The sequence below is a fragment of the Panthera tigris genome, chromosome F3 (genome assembly GCF_018350195.1).
Source record: "Panthera tigris isolate Pti1 chromosome F3, P.tigris_Pti1_mat1.1, whole genome shotgun sequence".
NCBI lineage: Eukaryota > Metazoa > Chordata > Mammalia > Carnivora > Felidae > Panthera > Panthera tigris.
In genome coordinates, this window is record NC_056678.1 from 17,171,409 (window position 1) to 17,191,557 (window position 20,149).

General features: G+C 42.4%; 1 protein-coding gene across 13 annotated transcripts in view; it reads left to right on the forward strand.

Annotated features, from left to right (window-relative positions):
* Nucleotides 1–18,972, forward strand: part of RABGAP1L (RAB GTPase activating protein 1 like) — a 759,437-nt gene extending 740,465 nt beyond the window's left edge. For all 13 annotated transcript variants that reach the window (XM_042975849.1, XM_042975851.1, XM_042975848.1 and 10 more), the window contains 5 exons: nucleotides 2,308–2,412; nucleotides 5,189–5,272; nucleotides 8,393–8,464; nucleotides 12,785–12,982; nucleotides 13,948–18,972. In XM_042975849.1, coding sequence (XP_042831783.1) covers nucleotides 2,308–2,412; nucleotides 5,189–5,272; nucleotides 8,393–8,464; nucleotides 12,785–12,982; nucleotides 13,948–14,100 — 612 coding nt within the window. In that variant the 3' untranslated portion in view covers nucleotides 14,101–18,972. The remainder of the gene's footprint in view (nucleotides 1–2,307; nucleotides 2,413–5,188; nucleotides 5,273–8,392; nucleotides 8,465–12,784; nucleotides 12,983–13,947) is intronic.
* The last annotated feature ends 1,177 nt before the right edge of the window (nucleotides 18,973–20,149 follow it).

Here is a 20,149-nt window from a genome sequence, read left to right on the forward strand (position 1 = left end):
TAGAAGTAGGCCGTACAAGGTATAGAGGTATAGAAGTAGGCCATACAAAGACCCAGAAGACTGCTTGTGGAAGGAGAACCAAGTTTTTTCAGATATGGTCCTTTCCTGATGAGCAGCAGAATCTCTCTGACTTTACTATTTAACATAGAGGAGAGACTCTGGATGAAGCTTCCTGGAGAATTCTGGCACTCCTCTCACATGGGACCCGCAGCAATTTCTGCAGATGTTGGAAATGTTCCTTTAGTGTTCCAAAACTATAAAATTAAATGTCTAGGTATGGTGTACAATTTAAGAACCTTAAATGTCCAGATAGCATTGACTATCCGGAAATTTACAAAAGGCTAAACATTGGGGGTGAATCTCTTTAAGAAACCAAACTTAGAATAACATTCACTTTAGAGTGTCATGATGTATATTCTCTTCACAAAATGGAAATTGCTGGGGCTACCGGAAGAGGATCCTTCTTTAGTAGGAGGGGCTCTTGCTCAGAAATTCTGGGGTAGAACTTGAGCCAGTGGGTTGAAGTTATAGGGAGCTAGATCTTGGTTAGATTTTTAAGAACATGAAAATGGCCTGTATGGCTGTTCTTCATTCGCTGCTCTGTGACCCTCCATCAGAGACTTGGGGGAGGCGCTCCCTGCTTTGACTACAGTCATCTGGCTGGCTGCTCTAGAATTCGCTGTTTTGAATTTCTATAACCTACATGAGATCTCTTATAATTTATGAAGACTTAACTTGCAGCATGTATTTTGCCCACCTCTAATTTTAGGATGTTCTTTCACTGTGTAGATTTCCTCTATAAAATCCAATGTTATCAGAACAAGTTTTACAGTCTTTAAAAGGGATTCTTTCACCTCAGCTACCCAATAGATGCAAATTATCTGAACACCGAACTGTAACCGTTAGAATATGGGGACATCAGGAACTGGAAGACAGAACAGAGAAGCTGGAATGCCAGGACCCAGCAGACGGTGCTGGCCTGGCCATCTGGACGTGTGGGCGATACGGTGAAACACAGACACAAGGCCACCTGGCCAGTTTTCACAACTACTTGGATAATGTTTTGCTGTTGTCAGCCAGGGATGGCTTCTTCAGATAGCTGCCTCTCCTCTGCATCTGCGGTTTCCTCTACTGAACTCATCCTGTGGCCCTCCGCCACCTCCACTCCACACAGTAGCTTCAGCAGTGACTTGAGCGCCACATCCGTTCACTCACCAAATACTTCCGGAGCCCCTCCCCTACCTGGGGCTGGCCTTGGTGCTGAGGAAATAGCCAGGAGCGAAAGAGACGCGGTTCCTGCCTTCCAGGGCTGAAAGTCTGGTGGGCAGTACAAATAAATCATGCATGCATCTTGTCATTACAGATTGTGCTAAGTGCGATCAAGGGAAATTGGAGAGATTTGAGCAGAGGAACTGATTTAGATGGGGGGTGAGAAGCTGATTGAGATGAGGATGAGTGGGGCAGGGCTCAGGCCTCGCTTTACTGCAGATGTGAACTTGGAGCTGAGACCTCAAGGGTGAGGGGAGGGTCCAGAGTATGCAGTAGGCACATGTCAACTAAGTTCAATGCACGCACAGTGCTTTCCTGGCTAACTGGACTCTGTATCCAAGTTGAAACCAGAGTATTGTCTCGGAGCTTTTCTTGGCCATTCTAGAAACATGGTCTTTTCCGTTTGCATTCCTGGTCCATACATCGTTTTTCCTCATGGCTATCTCTGTCATGGGTTTTTGGTCTTAATTTCTCCTTGCTGTACTCACTGTCCTGTGGGAGTAGCCTCGTGAACCATTTTACCTCCGCCGGTCTTCGAATTTTCTCACCTAACTGTTGTCCATGGATCAGCCCCGTCTCCTCTCTGAGCTCACCCCCAACCCCCTTGCACTAACAGCCAGAAGCTTCCATAGGAGGTTCTATCCAGTCCATCTACATAGTCTCAGAGCGGGTGCTGTTGTGACATCTGGAAACGTGCAAGAAGCGTTTAGAACGTGCCTGCACTTTGGTGCCATCCAACTCAGAATTCAGATCATGGCTCTGATATTAGATGTCTGCCCCAGTCAGGTTATTTGCTCCCTCCAGACTTCCCTGTCATTATCTGTAAGATAATTCTTGCTGTGAGGATCAGAGATGGCGTGTGCCAAGCGCCTGCTGTATCGTTGGCATTCGGTGAGAGCAGCCACCCCCGGGTGAGCTAGGAGGGGAGAAATGGCTTTCGGTAGTGACGCAACAGTCGTAACTAGAGATTAGGTTCGGAGGAAGTATCCGCACGCTTCCTTCACCTTCTTTACCAGTGTGATGTGCTCTGATTTGCAGGCAGAAGACAAGGCGGATGTGTTGAATAAGGAGCTCCTCCTGACCAAACAGAGGCTGGTGGAGGCTGAAGAGGAGAAGAGGAAGCAAGAGGAAGAGACTGCGCAGGTAAAAGGCAGAGGTGGGCTGTTTCTTTACCCAGGAGGATCGGCCCGTGGAGCTGATGAATACAATAAGCAGGAAGTAAAATGACACTGACTCTAAATCAAGGGCCACCTTGAAGCAGTACATGTGAGTAGCGTGGGTCTCGACATTTCTTTTGAAAGGCGCTAGAAGACGAGGCCGCGTTTCTACCCTCCAGCAGCTCTTAGGAATCTGCCTTGACTCAGATGTCTAGCGAGAGTGTTAAGCTTCCTCTAAGTTTAGTAACTTGGAATTGCGATCCAAGAGCCTTGACGAATCCGCAAAGTTTGTGTCGTGTCTCCAAGGTAATTGACTTCAGCAGTATTTTAGGAGGATTATGAAGCGGAAAGCCCACAGAGATCTCTGCTGCAAGCTGTCTCAGTCAGTCACGCCCGATTTTCCTGATTCATGCCTTAGAAGAACGTTCCTGGCAGAGCTCTCAACCCTTACTCCCGGGGGGAATAGAAAAAGCAGCTCTTTGGGAACAAGCCTTGTTGTTAGCACCCTCCAGTCATCGTACGAGTTGTGAGGCTGTTCAGCTGCAAGATGCCACCGTGGCAAAGGCGTTCCACATAAGTGACAGGAGGGGCCTCTCCACCCAGAGAGTTGAGGCTTCAGGCTTCCCTAAGAAAGAGCAGGCCCGCTTCACCAATGTCCTCTGTCTGTCAGTCCCAGCCAGGCGGGATTAACTCACTTATTTTAATGAGTTTCATTCTAAGACATCAATAACACTAAATATAAAACAGAACATAAAGCGTTTCAAAGACCTGCATCCAAGCAGAAGAAATCCACTTAAGTTTCTGATGAATGGATGCATCCTTTAGCACCTTCCAGGGTTTATAAAAAGTGTTTCATGATTTTTTTTTTTAAATGATGAAATGACTCTTGGCATTTAGTGTGGACCAAGATTTTTTTCCCACTCAAAAATTTTCAGGAGCTGATCATCCAGTTTGAACTAGGCGTTTTGATGGGTTTTGTGTTTTTCTTTACCTCCTGCCTTTTGGGGGCCCAATTCAGTACTTTGGGTAAAGAATGAAGCTATTGGCAAATTAATTATTCTTTTAAGTTTATTTATTTATTTTGAGAGAGAGAGCGAATCCTAAGCAGGCTCCACATTGTCAGTGCAGAGCCCGAAGTGGGGCTTGAACTCATAAACTATGCGATTGTGACCTGAGCCGAGATTAGAAGTTGGATACTTAACTGACTGAGCCATCCAGGTTCCCCTGCAAATTAATTAGTTTAATCCATACTTCTTCGCTCTCCTTGATGTGTGTGTGTGTGTGTGTGTGTGTGTGTGTGTGTGTGTGTGTGTGTTTGCACATATCCTGTGTTAATCATTATAGTGCCTTTGTGAGATAGCGATTATGCTCTTCGTGTGTCAGATAAGGAAACCATAGTTTCGAGAATTAAGTGACACTTGCTCAAAGCCCCTCAGCTTTCTAAGTCTGTCCTAAAGTCAGTGGGGCCTTACTGTAGGAGGGGAGGAGGGTGTGACTTACATCCTTAAATTATGTAAGACAGAGAACAGAGACGAATACAAACAACTAAGTTTGAATCAACATAACCCAGAAATTGCTTTTAGAATTTAAGAACATAGCAAACATGAAGAAATCTGGAAAGCATCCGACAATAAGGAGTCCAGTTATAAATCACAATCATGTGCGAATTAGCAAATACGGAGCACACCCCATTCATAACTGGGAGGCTGCCAAACAGAATTTATCCATTTATTCTGTTATGTGCTTAAAGATTAACCAGAGTGTTTTGTGTTTGGTTGTTTGGCCAACACCTGGGAAGAACCGAATGCTTCCTTTTTGTCTGGTGGCATGTGTGCTTTTTCACCACCTCCCTTCCCCGACCCTAGAATCCCGGAGCTGCTGGGCTACAAAAATAAGTGTGGTTTTCAGTTTAGCACCCAGAGTCGAGCATTTCTGCGACTGTAGTAAGTACCCGCATTGTGTGTCAAGCTAGCTCCTTCTGCAGTCACTGTTCAGTCCCTGAACCTCCTGACCTCAAGAGCTCTTACCTTCATCCAGGTTTCTCTGACTCCAGCCTCAAAAACTTCCTGTTGCGACCTTCAGAGAGACAACAGTAGTGATAGGAGGGGGCTGGGAATGGAAAGGCCCAAAATGCTGCTTCAGTAATTTCTTTTTTTTTTTAATTTTTTTTTAATGTTTATTTTTGAGAGAGAGAGACAGAGTGCTAGTGGGGAAGGGCTAGAGAGAGAGAGAGAGAGAGAGAGGGCGGGGGAGACACAGAATCCAAAGCAGGTTCCACCTCTGAGCTGTCAGCACAGACCCCGACGTGGAGCTCGAACTCACAAACCGTGAGCTCATGACCTGAGCTGAAGTCGCTCGCTCAACTGACTGAGCCACCCAGGTGCCCTTCAGTAATTTCTTACCTAGCAGTAAGATTATGCGCAACGTTGCCCTGATGTTTTGTTTTAGACTCTTCATAAGAATAAAGATAGCTTCAGAAGAGACACTTATTTAATAATATATTTATAAAGTAAGTGATAAGCAGCTCTATGATGGGCTCATAGGGCTCATATGTCTTACACATTACAGGAAAGAAATATTTCTGCATCTCTGGACATGATTAGGCTTTTCAAATGCTCGAGAAATAGCTTCAGAGAGGAAAATTTATCTAGTTATAGTTGTTAACGTTGGCATTGACCAAACCGAGCCGACTTAAGTATAGGTGTTTGTGGAAATTGATGAGGACTTTGAGTCTTGATGTTTTGCATCCTCCCTCTCTCTAGCTGAAAGAAGTCTTTCGGAAACAGCTGGAGAAGGCAGAATATGAAATAAAGAAGACCACTGCGATCATCGCTGAGTATAAGCAGGTAGTGTGCTACTGTGGCTCATGTTGCTATAAAAGTGATTTTTCTTATTGTTTCTCTTTGGGTAAAAAAACATTTTTTTGTTTTTAGAGTTTCCAGAATAGTGACTACGTACATTCATTACACTGGGTGGCTTACTTTCTCCGCTGAAATAGACAGTGAGCGGACATGCTTGCTGATAACATGATACCGAACAGAACAATCTGTTGGCTGTTTACGATGTTTGGTAGATTCAGAGGAACAGGAAACTGGATTATTACCATTGGGATCCCGTCTCTGCCCTACTCAGAAGATGATTTCAAATAGACCTCCCCAGTAACATTTGCCTCTTTGCAGAGGACTAAGGTTTAGCGATTCCTCATCCCACACGGCTCTGTGGCCTTACCCAACCGTGGCCAATGCTAGCAGGAGACATTCTGTTGGGAACCTTTGATCTCTTAGCGGAGGGTTTGCTCTCCTTGAGGATGCATCTGGCCTGACCCCATCGCCAGAATGCTTCCAGAAAGCCCTCTTTCCAGCTTGCGTAGTATCATCTCGTGCCTGCTGCTCATGCCTAGCACACGGCAAGGACTCCACATTGCCGAGAAAGCCTCGAGTGGACTGCTGAAGTTCCAGTGTTCCAGAATCAAGGCACCGTATTGTGCCACCTCCTCAGCTTAAGAATTTCTCTGGGGTCTCTTGCCTCATATGGGAGTTTGAAGTCTGATTCTTACTCTTTTTTATTAACATGTGTTTTTCTGCTTAGAAATGAAATTTCTGTTCCTCATGGAAAATTGAGAAAGTGTAGAAACGCACAAAGAAACCCTCCCCTCTTAACCTTACCAATTAGAAATAATCACTGTAATATACTGAATATGCATTGCTGCTATGTAAATAAAAATGTGAGTTATGTCATCCATGCTGATATTTGTGACCAGTGCACTTCATATATTATGAACGTCTTTTCAGAAGGGTTCTTCTCCTTTGTGGAAGATTATTTAGAAATAAGGCTTCAGAGCTGTCTTACTCTCTTTTATGATAATCAATATATGTTTATTTAATGTCTGCTGTCTGAGAGGCTTGATTCTTTGGGGGAATAAAAGAGGAGTTAATTCAATTTCTCCCCTTTAGACGCTGCTCTTGTAACAGGGAGATAACACCTGTGCACAAATAAGAGAAAAGGGAACTTACTGACCATGGGAAATAAAACCCTTCCTGGAGGAGGGTTGATTTGAGCGGTGCTTCGAAGGCGAGGCAAGATTTGGGTGTGCGGAGGCAGAGGAGGAAAGAAATGGGGAACAGAGAACACCCGCAAAGCCACGGAGATAGGTTAGCGAACAGAAATAGTTTTGTTTTGTCAAGAGTTTCAAGTACAGAAAAGAAGTAAAGGTGAGTTGGGTCCCAGTTCAAGGACGGTTCTTCAGTTAGACTGAGGAGCTTGGATTTTATTCTGTTTATAGTAGGAATGTTTGAGCAAGAAAGTGGCATGATGGGGGAGATACTGGTGGCACTAATCTGTCCCAGTGAGAAATGTGAAACCAATGGGGAGTCCCACAAGCAAAGATACGGACCAGTAAGAGGCTAACAGCAGAGGCCAGGTGAGAAAATACAGGGCCCTGAACTAAAATAAGTAGTAATGAAAATGGAGAAGAGGAATGTAGTCATTTCTTGCGAGACCAGGGAAAACACTGATCCCTAGATTTTCCGATTGGATAACTAGGAGAAGGGATGGGTAGACATTAGCCAATACGAGGAACATTAAAGACCATGCGCTATGGAACTTGCCATCACTGCAAATGGGTTTTTTCCATCCCCACGTTAGGCCATGGGTGGCCGCCATATGTAGCACTCTTCAAAATAGTAATCTTTGGGACTGTTCTCGAATATTATCTGGCAGGCACTACCAGTCATGTAAAGGCAACGGACCCATCTGTCTGGAGATAATTAGGACATGAAACATAATCCAAAAGCATTCTATAGTTGGAATTATTATGGAATCTTCGGGGTTATTTGAAAGGGTTTCTGGTTTGCCAAAATTACTGAGGAGACTGCTTCTTTTTCACATCAGCCGATACAGCCCTAGTCATCATTTACAGGCTGAGAGCTGGAGAAATCAGAAACTGAACGCAACCAGCAGGCCCTGCTCTCTAGAGCCATTTTTTGAGTAGACTGGGATTTTTAAAAAAATATCTGTTTTGATAATAGAAGTAGATCTTTTACGTTTTTAGTTCAAGTTGCACTTTAAAATTTGACATCCCCTAACGTTTTTTACTCCATTTTTTCAAAAATAAAAGATTCATATGTTACTCAAGGAATTTGAACTTCTAGTATTTTTTTTTAAGCAAATGGCTTGTTTGTTTGTCTGGTTGGTTTTAGCTTTGAAAGCACTGATTTCTACCTGTTCCTAGTACTTCTTGTTAGCACCTTCTTTCAGAATCAGTAATGATCAGATTTTCTTTAATGAGCACTTACTATAGGCCAGGTGCTATACTGAATCCTTTACGTACATTTTTTTCCCCATTGATTATCACAGCACGGCACTTAGTATTGAGGAGAGAACTGAAGCTTAGATTCGTGAGTTTGCCCAAGGAAAGTACTAGAGCTGGACCTCAGGCTTTTTATTTCACTCCATGTTGCCAAACCACGAGATCAGAATTTTAGTCTTTATTAATTTCTGGTCATTTTAACTGTTTTATCCCCTCTGCCACGTTTTAGGGAAACTCTGGTAATTGAAAACAGAGACTCTCTGTGTGACTGTAGACACGAGCAGTTTCTGGTCCAGCATTCTTTTCATCAGATTTCCAGAATGGTACCTTGCACAGAACTGACACTCAGCAAAGATGCCATAGGTTGATTCCAAAATAGGACAGGAATCCACTGGAACTGGTCACAGATTTGGCTAGTGACAGAAATCAAAATACCCCACGTGTTTTTCCTCTAATTAAGACTAAGATAGGCTTTACACACAGAACACTGTCAGGCTTTCTGATGCGCATTGCATTTGTGGCGCTGTTCTTTTGCTCAATCTCTTTAGCATCATCCGAGAAGCGAGAGTAATTCATATGAGTTGATAAACAGTCATGTGCCCGTGCTGTGCAAGAGTCGGTCTACTTTCCAGTAAAGAAACTCTTTTCTTTTCTTCAGATCTGCTCCCAGTTAAGTACCAGACTGGAGAAACAGCAAACAGCCAGCAAGGAGGAGCTGGAAGTGGTAAAGGTGAGGAAGAATGAAACAGATCTCTGGTATTTCTTCCAAATTCACACAGTCTTTAGTCAGTCCCGGATAGGACGATCCCAGCCCGTGAGGATGCCCCACGGGCAGGACAGTTTGTGAGACATCACACCCACCCTGCCCCTCTCGTTGTTTCAAAGGATTTAGGAATTGTGGGAAGCAGCATCTGTCTCCGACTGGGGCGCGATCCTCTTCCCAGCCAGCAGAAAGGTTGCATCCCCATAAATCTTAGGGCTTGTCAGAGGCAGGTGGTAAGGACTTTAGCCTTGTCCCAAGAGGCCCCTGAGCATTCTGGGACAGTAGACACCTGGGAGGCCTCTGCAGCCTGCATCCCGCATCCCACCTGTGCCTGAATCGATGTGGCTTCGGGGTGCAACCCAGGAGGATCATCCCATTGCTCTCCACCAGTTTTTTAGAGGGTTGTTTTTAAAGAAAACCAATGGCATTTCTTTATGTACTGCCCCCTGGCGGTAAAACTCCTTTTGTTGATTATGTGAAAATAGCAATCGCTTATTCCATAGAAACCACAGTAAACCACGTGAATTGGTCTTCTTAAGAGGCAGTGTGGGCACACCCAGCTCTTGTGATCTGTGTTACAGAAACCTGACAGAGTTCTCTTTGAATATATTCGGGTTTCATGCTAGTGAATAAATGCATTCATTTAACAACTTGGACAAGTTATTTACCTCTCGAAGCTTTATTTTGTATCCTGTAAAACAGACATAACATTACCTGCCTCATCAGGTTATTTTGCAGATTAAATAAGATAACATATACAAAGTGCTTAGCTTAGTAGTTGGCATACAGTAGATACATATTTTTATAAGTTTATAACCTGAAAACCTGAGACATGAGAACTGAAATATGAACCTTGTTCTGACTTTGTATTCCAAACGTGGTTTTTTCTTAAACATTCTGAGATTATTAGTGACCATAAAGCTGGTCATCTCCACGCCCAAACCCTAGAATTCGGGGCTCATACCTTTGCTCCCTGGTCCACCTTTACCCCTCTTCGTACTTAGCCTTTATCATTCTTTTTACACTGACCAACACTCGGTTGATGAAGTGCCTTGGCATAAAAGGGTTCACCATCCTGAACTAAAATCTTTGTGGAAATAGAAATGAAATGGATTTACGTGGATACTCGAGGTTTTATTGAGCATCCAACTATGTGCACAGCTATTAGACTTCTATTGTTTTATGGAAATTATGTATAACAGGAAGCTTAAAATTTTCCTGCAGGAGCAAGTTATACATATGCCCATGAAACCTTTAGGAAATAGTTCAAAAGCATGTAAGTCAGCGTTGAGTTGGATGACAATCCGGGTTGTAGAGAAAGCAAAATCCTAAGAACTACAGACCAGAGATGACTTTATGGAGGAGGTTGGACTGAAGCAGGATGGGTAGAATTCTGTTAGAAGGATTTTAAAAAGACATTCTGGGGGCACCTGGGTGGCTCAGTCGGTTAAGCATCCAACTTTGGCTCAGGTCATGATCTCATGGTTCACAGGTTCAAGCCCTGTATCGGGCTCTGTGCTGACAGATCAGAGCCTGGAGCCTGCTTTGGATTCTGTGTCTCCCTGTCTCTCTGCCCCTTCCCTGCTTGCATTGCCTCTCTCTCTCTCTCTCTCTCTCTTTCTCACACACACACACAAATATATAAACATTAAAAATAAAAAAAAAATTTTTAATGACATTCTGGAAAACACTGTTATTGAAGACCCAGAAATTGGAATGAGCATTTTGGTATTTCATCAAGGAGGCTGTGTGATTAGCATATGTACGAAGGAATAGAGGGAAATACTGGATAAGGAGGTAGGGTTATCTAATGAGAGGCCATGATATTCGGGAAGAGGAATTTGAACTTGTTTTAGCTGAATAAAGAATAACTAACACCTATTAAACACTTACTGTGTGTACTGTTCCAAGGATTTCCCCATTTAATCCTCACAGCTTCTGAGAAGGTAGATACTATTATATCTTCTTTTTAATGATTTACCATGTCTTGTTTTTATTGATGATTACTCAAATAGGTAATTCATGATCTCAAGGTCACTTAGCCGGTAAACAGTAATGCCAGGATTTGAACCCAGGGAGTGGGACTCTACTCTCCACACCCTTAGTCATTTCCATACTACATCCTGTTTCATCAGAGCTACTTCCTTTTCATTTCGTTTGGCGCGATGCTGCAGCTTTTGATTTTTCCATCCTCCCATGACACCGTTCCCCCTTCAGATAACCCTCTACTCTGTGATCAGAATGAGCATTCCCCAGTGTATATTTGACTCTCTCTCTGCATCAGTTTAGACTTAGATTGGCCACATATAGGAAACCCAAATCAACATTGGCTTAAACATAGAAGATGTTGATTCTCTCATGTAAAAATAAGTCTAGGGCTAGAAAGATCCGTGGTTTCATCAGCAGTCCAAGCTCATCAGTTATTAGTGACCCACATCCACAGCATTAGCGACCTTCCATCCTCACGGTGACCTAAAAGTCAAACCTGTCAACTGGAGTTTCTTCCATCACACCCACATTCCATGGTAGAATGTTAGGCTGGAAGGAGATGCGACGGGACGGTACGAGGGCCCAGCTCCAGCAGGGTGAGCTCTAAGTAGCTTCCTTAAGCTCCCTACCACACTTCCTTCCGCTCACATATCAGAACTTAATTTCATGGGCACACCTTGCCTCAGGGGAGTCTGGGAAATGGCACCTTGTAACTGGGCAAACTGCCAGCCCAAATAAAATCAGGAGTTCTGTTATCAAGGAAGAAGGGGAGCGCTGCGTCAGGCTCACCGCTGGCAGCGCCGGAGACGGATCTGGTGGGAACCTGCAGTCTCTACCACAGCTTTGTACTCAGCATGTTCGCCTGACTGCAGCGTCATGAGGCTCATTGGTCTCTCTCCAACAGATAGCACAGGATAGAGTGAGTGAATGCATTTTCTGTAGGATAAAAGCAGGATTCGATAGCATTACATTTAAGGACCGTTACATCATGGCCGTGGAGAACCCTTCTCACTTCCTGCCTCTCCCTTTTGCGCCATTTACTCCCACTCGAGCCATCTCAGGCTCCCTGCGGTCCTGTGAAGGGCCGGTGTCTCTGCACACAGTGTTCTCCCTGCTGAAATGTCCTCCTCCTCAGTTCAGCCTAATAACACTGCTTACCCAGCTTGGTAAACTTTTCATCATTTAAGATCAAAAGCCACCACTTTAACATTTTATTTGGTCAACAATAAATATATATAACAAATACTTGCTGTGTGCCTATTTAGTGCCAGTAGCGGGCTGATTATCCTCAAAAGGTTCTTGAGAGTTACAAATATCTTTTAAGTGACTAATGAATATTAATCAGGTAGGAATCTGAAGAGTGCTTTAAGGATGGGAGAAGAAAGAAATCAGTGGGGGCTGAGAAGGTGACTTTTAGGGATTCAGGCCTGGGATGGGGAGAGCTTGGACATGTCAGAGAAATCATTTAATGACCAGCTGAATATGGATTGAAGGAGGAGGCAATGAGAAGATAACCCCAAAGCGTTCAGGCCTAAATGGTAGAAATAGGCACAATGACACAGAAGCGTGGGGAGAGTTGCTCTGTGTGTGTGTGCGCGTGTGTGAAGAGAGGAGTATGGTTTCTGTTGTGGACAGATTATAATGATAGTACATTAAAATAGAAATATTCCATATATTTTAAGACAACAATAGCACTGTTGTCTTGAAGAGAGTGCTGTGTGCTTGACTGGCCATCTCGGCATGTGGCAGAGTTACCTTCATTACCTGGAACAGTAATGGTCATCTTTGCTTAAAGCTGAACAAAAGGACCTAAGCTTTATTTGTGGCAAGGATAGATTTAGGTTAGTCATCATGCCCTTTCTCAGTCTGCTGTGGGCTAGGTACTTAAACTCTGAGTTTCTTCACGGGTACGATGGGGGTTTTAATAGTACCTGATGACCTCGCTGTAGGATTAAACGAGACACTGCTCGTAGAGCGTATGGCATGGCGCTCGAGGAAGAGGAGTGGAAGCCCAACATTCCTAGAACAGATTTCAGAGAGATGCTATAATATTTTCCGTTTCCAGGGTCTCCCTAGAGATACTTTATGGAAAAAAAGGAGCACCTATCTTGCAAAGTTGGGTTTTGTGCTGACTAAAACCATTTTGGTGGCAGCACAAGACAAGTAATTACCTCCAGAAACAGACCTGCATCTGATGACCACAAGCAGAGTCTCAATAAAACCCGTGTCCTGTTGTTTCAGGAAGCGCGTTATGCTATGAAATGGTTTGAGGTTGGTTATCCCTTTCGGATGTTTCAGGGTAAGATGATGACGTGTAAACACTGCAGTGACATTTTCAGCAAAGAGGGCACTTTGAAACTAGCGGCCATCAGCAGAGAGGACCAGGGGATCGAGCCGGACGACGAGAAGGACTCCCTGAAGAAGCAGCTGAGGGAGTTGGAGCTGGAATTGGCGCAGACCAAGCTGCAGCTGGTGGAGGCTAAGTGCAAAATCCAGGTTGGTGATCTGGTAAAGGATCAACAGGAGCAAACAGTTAGGGCGCCGGGACACCTTCTCACGCTTTGGAACGTGCGTGTCTGGCTCAGAGTCTGAGACGCTTCCATAGGTGATTACGTTGTTTGCCTACCGAGGTGTCCCGCGTAGTCGCATGTTACGTCATCGTGTTTAAGCAGTGACATAAACGCATAGTTTTAAATGAAAATGTAATAATTAAAATGAGATCTTGGGGGAACTTAGGCATATGCTTTTTCCGGTTTTTTGTGTTTTTTGCCAAGGTCCTTTCTCATCGAACTTAGCCACTTTGGTAGCTGATCCTGAAAATGAAAAGCCAGACTTTCTCCATTATCCCTCCCTGAACAGTTGAACATTGGCTGATACCCCTGCTTCTTGGAGGAGCTTTCTATCCTTCGTCTTTACCTGGTTTTACCAGATCCCTTTTCCCATAATCTCTTTCCATGTTGGAAGATAACATAATTAGAAAAATCATCCTGGATTCTGATGGACTGTTCCCCATTCCCTTTTCCCCAAGATCCTTACCCATCGCCATAACCTATTTTTGTGCTGGACCCTGTATGTCCTCAGGGGCAAAGACCATGTGTTTGGAACTAGAACTCATTCATGCTTACACTATCAGTGAAAATTCAGATTCAGCCCATGCACACGTCTATGTTTAGTTGTGGTTTCGAACCCAAGCCTAAATTCGGACCGAGATTGCCCGGGTGGGGGGGGGGTGGATAAAATGAGGTTTCATTTCACTGTTCAGAGAAAGCAGTTTCTGATTTTCAGCGGTAACTCTTTTAACTCTAAAGTGCATTAAGAAGCCAATTTAATCTCTCCTGGGTTTTGTGGGAGGAAAGCTATGGCTCATACAGACTTGGGGATTCCAAAAAGCAGTATACTCTTAATTTGGGGGGCAAAGGGTAAACATTTATACAATGCAATGATTTTCTTTTTTTAATTAGGAACTTGAACATCAGAGAGGAGCCCTTATGAATGAAATCCAAGCTGCAAAAAACTCTTGGTTTAGCAAAACCCTGAACTCTATCAAAACGGCCACGGGCACCCAGCCGCTGCAGCCACCACAGGCCACCCAGCCACCCAAGGAGAGCACATAGTTCCAGCCTCGCCCGAGCACAAGAGCACAATGATCAAAGTGACAGAAACCCAGGAGGACTCTCCCCAGTGTCCCTTTGAAGGAAAGTAAAGGAGGCCAGAAAGCAAGCCAGAATCTTTCAGTAGCTCTCTTTCTTGTTTGATACTTTTCAAAGGGATGTTACTTAAACTGCCCTGACTTATGTTGAATACCTGTTTTCGAGCTTCTTCATGGGAGGCCACGTTCAGTTCCATCATAGTGATTACACATTATTTTATATGCCTGATGTTTAGTTGGAAATAAGTAATTCAGAACTAAATGCCTTTTATTTAGAACTAATTATTCATAATTACTTTTATCTTCCATAAAAATGGAGATGTCTTTTATTCCAAGGTTGAAGTGATAAGATGATATTTGTCACAGCAAATAAAAAAAAAGAAGAAGAAAGAAAGAAAAAAAGATTGAAACCGAAAGCTCTTAACTTTTCAGGACTTATTCACAGAAAGCACACTGTGGGGCCATTCGTGACGACCATCAGGTTTCTTCCCGAAAGTGATTCCCTGGATAACGATAATCCTGTCCAAAGAGTAAACCTGGGATTGAGCAGTCCCCAAAAGGAATTAGTTTATTTTCATTTTCTGTTGGGTATATCTGGAAATAAAGTGGCAAGAATCATAGAATAAGATAGACTATTGACAATACACGCTAGATGAAAGGCACTGGGATTTTGATAAACGCAGAAGATAAACCATTTGGCCCTAGTATTCTAACGGGTCCTTTTGAGAAACTCTGCATGGGGATTGCATATTCCTAAGTATGAACACTTGCAGCAAACGTGAAGTCAGGAGGGTCTAGTGTGAGCGGCAGCATTAGGGAACCTTTACCAGACAAGCCTAGAGAGGCCCAGGTTCAGACACTGTGCTTAAAATGAAATGGAGAACCAGGGACAGAGTATTTCATTTGATATTGACATATATTTGCTAAGGAAACACTAATATACTGTAGCTTTTTAAAGTTATGAAATGGGAAATACAGGCCAGCTTCACATGATCTTAGTTTACTGTTGGGCAACTTTTCCTGATTTCTGTATCTCCCTACAAATGTGCCCTTGGTACCCGAGAGGAAGAGATGCGAATGCATTGGTAACATTTTTGATTGAATACAAAACCTTTATAGAAATACTTATCTCCTGGAAAGGGAAAGCTAGTGTTTAAAAGTTGGTGGAAATTGTTTTTTCAATGATATTTAACATGTCTGTGTGGATCGTCCTTGCAGGAAATCCTTTGGTAAGGACAAAACCAATTTTTCCATCTTCTAAGCTAGTTTGGAGGCCTTCGGTCCTTTGCACCACCCAAACTGCTGCCAGCATGTACAATAACATTTAGTGATACTCATCCTTGGCTTCATTGTTGAACACGTTCTTAGCAAGGACCTTAAACTCTGTAGTGCCACAGGGATTCTCGTCTGTGCCACATGTTGCAATTAAGAGTAACACATTCTTGGAAGTAAAAATTAAGGAAGAGCCATCTCGACTCCGGGAGCACGTGCTACAAGTTGCTCGTGGTAGATCCTTTCCTCCAAAATGATCATTAAACTCTAAAAAGTTAAGTCCCCTTCACTTGTGTTTATATCATCTACAACCCATTAAACCGATATGGATGTTACCCTTTGTTACACTCATCAAATAATACTTTTTTTACAGAATTATTTGTTTGGTCCTGACATCTTTCATTATAATATTCATTTCCTTCTACCAAAAAGAAAATAATCCAGCATTCTTGAGTGTGTGTTGACTAATATTCCCTACTCGGTGATTTAGAAAAGGTAATCTTTTTGTTGTTGTTGTTTAAATATAATGGCTAGAAAAATTGCATCTTGGTACTTGTTTCTGTAAATCATTCAGTATAATTTTTTAGCTTTGCTGGTACTTTATGCTTTTATTCCAGGAAGCCTTGTACAAGTTGCCTTATGAAATGGCCAGCTAAATTAAAGATGTTCTTTTGTGTTTTGTGACTCTCATAGTTTTACTGTAAGAGCTCTTTTTAACCTCTAAAAATCAGCACATTCCACAGAATGCCTAAATTGCAGTATTTTCCTTACATCGCAGTTGAGGGACAAATAGAACGGCTGTGGGTTCAGTCCTTACCTGTACACCTGGCTCAGTTCCAGAGCCCCTAACATCTTTTTTTCTTTAAACAAAATCACCAGGTACCTGCATTCCAAATGTGTAATGTCTTTTGCATTTTCTCTTAACTCTTTCAAAAGATTTTAGTGGCCATCTATAGATTTTTTTCTTCTTCTCCAGTTCCATATTATACTTAGGTACGTGTATTGGTACCATAAGTCTGAACTGTTCCTTTGTGCAATGCCTTTGGGTCAGTAGCAATACTAAAGATAGAAAATTCAAAATTTGGTGTAGGATGTGATTATTCATTCAATATGTTCTCATAGCACTCTCCCAAACCACATATCCTTCCCCACATACAGTTTGCAAACTTGTGCATCCCGGTATTAAGTAACTGCTAGTTTTAATTTCACTTATTTTGAAACATATTTGAAAATTGCCACTCTTCTCTTGAATTTCTTTTAGATATCAACTAACCCAAATATCTAGGAAATTTCCAAATATTCTAGAGTGTTTTTTTGTCTTTTCCTAGGATATGTTGTAGAAAACATTCCTCCAAAAAAATCCAACATTTGCAGAATTCTAAAGAGTGATGATTTCTTCTTTCATTAAATTCTGCAGAATAAATTAAGGGAATGAATTTCAATTTCATAGTTCAGTTCATTAGCTTTTGTATCTCGAGACTCTTGTTTAACACATTCTTTCAAGCTGAAAGAAACCAGGCTGAATTTTGCGGTGCACATGTTTGCTAGCTTCCCACATCCCAAGCTATGGCACAATTTGGTTATATTTAGTTACATATAATTTAATGCAAAGATATTCTCAGTTACCTAATGTCCTGTTTATGAGTGCTTATCAGAAACACTAATAGGAATGTCATATGGGCCTACGACCTCTCTTTCCATATATAACCTCTCTTTCCCTCTCCCAGCTAGTAAGTTAGTAATTTCTCCACTGGTCGTCTTAAATTTCCATAGTAAAGTACAAAAGCAATCTTTGCACTGATGTTGGGATATTTAATAATAATAGTTATCTTGTTTCATATTTTTTCCAAAAATTTCATTCCTTTATACTATGTATTAATATTTATTTTTCTCAAACACCTCCTCCATTTCCTTAAAATATTTAACAGTTAATAGCTATGGCTTTATTTCCCAGAGGAAGTGAGAAAAACAAGAGAATACACAGTTTAGGGCGTGAGATGAGAAATCCTTAAAGGAGTTGATTTGTTACTGAGGATGAAGATCATGTATCTAACTAATGTAAGGGATCTTGTTTTCTGTAGCTGAAATCAGCCTAATTATCCTGCCAGAGTGGTTGTCTGATTTCAGGACCTCTTTAAGGGAAAAATTTAAAAATAAATTAAAAAAATTAAATACCTGGTCTGTTTTCTCTCTCTGGGAAAGAACACTTTTAATTACTCAGCAAGAGGATTCTATTGTACAACTTCCTCGTTAAAACGAACCACAAAGTCTAAAATAGCTCTGCTTTTCTTGCTTCAGTTACAAGTAAATGAGACAATGGACCAACTCTGTTGTTTAACTTGAACACCGTTAGATTTGCGTGTGCGCGTGAGTGGTAGGGTTCCACAGGGAGCATCCCTGCCTTTCTTGTACAGCCAGGTACCGTGCCACTGAATACAGCCGAGGCCAACCAAAAGTCTAGTGGCCCGTGTCTCCTACTACCAAATACAGAACTGTCTTTCCCTCTGGTTGCCATGCTGACATCACGCTGAGCTGGAACTGTTCTAGAACACCTTTCCTTTCGCAAAGTGACGTCCGTGTAATACAGGCAAAGCCCTTAATCTTAGGAATTCCCCTCTCTCCCAAAAGTTAACCAAAATGAACACCTCCATGTGGGCTGTACCTCCACAGCTGATGACCGTGAGATGTGAGGAGAAAAGTAGGTGTTTACAAGTAGCTTAGGGACTACAGTGGGCTGTCAGGTGTTCCCTTCCCGGCTTCCATCTAAAAGACTGCACGGCCAGTGTCTCTCCGAATGAATTTGTTACATGTTATAAAGACATCATCAACATGTCCATTCTCTCCACCTCCGTCCTTGGTCTGTCATTAGTAGTATTCTGAAAACTTTAAAGCATCGTTGAGTAAAAACCAAACATTTTAAAGTTATTTTCCTTTTTCATTGGCAATGAGTTAAAACATGTAAAATCTTTCCCATTAAAATGTAACGTTTAATAACTATATTATATGTGGAATAAAGTATGAGGAAACTCAATTACAAGTGTATAAATGCATCAGGACCCTGGTGTCATGCAAGCACAAGAATAAAGCTGGAGATGGTCCCAGAATCCAAGATGACCCAATAGCCTTTTGCCTCACTTTCTCCATTTTTGATGTTTTGCATAACGTCTGGATCCTCAGTTCAAATGAAGGAAGAACTTTCTCAATGAGCATCACTTCCTTTCTTTCAACTCCTACCTTTCCCTTGCTGAGGAGGTAGCAGAAATTCTGTATCATTTATTTTTATGAGTTCTGTGATTTTGCCCATGACTTCTCTGATGAAAACAGGTTCTAGAAGAAAGGAGTTGATTGTAGTGCTGACTACAAAAGAAACATGGATGAGCAGCCTCTGTGAACACTGACCAATTCGATGTTTCCATAATTCCATGTATTATGTATAGTACATGCTATCTGTAAATGTAATGCTTGTTAAGAAAAGTGCAATTTATTGTACATTGTCCCAAGAAATGTTTACTTTTTTAACAGTTATGAACTTGGATTAGTATCTTGTTTTCATGTGTGAATGAAGCCTTGTGAAATAAACAAATTCAACCAAAAGGTGACAAGGTGACTATTTCTGTGAGTCGGTGATGTTTTCAGTGGTTTGTATTGCCCCTTTGGCCCCATTAAGTAGTAATAAATGTTCTGAAGTCCATATATGTCTTTTTGACGTTTCTAGTTGACTTTATTCTGAATCCCCTGAACCCACTGTTTACATAACACTTCTTACCTGACACTAGACTCCAGTCAACTTAGAAAGAAAAACTATGCCAGGAGTTTGCTCCAGGCTCTACCCTGCAAATTGGTACCGTGCACGGCGGCACGGCCAAGTGCCCTATTCTTTCTATAGAGATTCCTTGGTTGCAAGTAGCAGACGCTCTCACAGCTAGTTTAATCATAAGGCAATTAATTAAAAGGACTAGGTATGGTCATCTCACAAAGGCCAAACAGCTGGGCCTAAAGAGACACTGGGATAAGGACTGGAATGCCATCAGGAACGTAGGCAACTGTTTCATAATCTGCGTGTCTTCCCAGGTCATGGTTATCTGCTGCTGCTTCTCTCTCGGAAAACAAGCTTTTCCTGCTTCCAGGAACACAACTCCCAAGTTCACAAGTTTTCTCTTCAGGTGACCTGCTGGTCTACCGTCTCCGTGTCCCCATTGCAGAGTCTCACAACATTGGATTGGCTCATCCTGGATGAGGTAGCTGCTGAGAGTCTTTCAAAGTACAGCACGGTGGGTGGTCCTGTAAGTGAAGCAGAACTCCAGAGGAGTTCTCGAAGTGGGCGCAGAGTGCAGAGATTCCCCATGTGCATTTTGTTCAGGGAGTCCATGGAACCTACGTGAAATCCAAGAAATTAGTTGGCTCCTCTTAGAATTCACGTGTTAATAAATATTAATCAGAGATGGTGGAATCAAACGGTTGGTGGTCCAAATCCAGACCAGACACCTCTTCTGTTTGGCCCATGTCACATTTTTTAATTTTTTCTCAGTTATCTCTACACCCAACGTGGGACTCAAACTCACAACCCCGAGATCAAGAGTCACACGCTCTTCCAACTGAGCCAGGCAGGTGCCCCTGGCCAATGTGGCATTTTAAACAAGAAATTTTGCATAAAAAAGTAAAACAGCAAAATTATTCAGAAAATAAATACCGAGGTTTGCAGTTATGGGTCGAGGGTTCTTGATACGAACAGTGGGATTCAC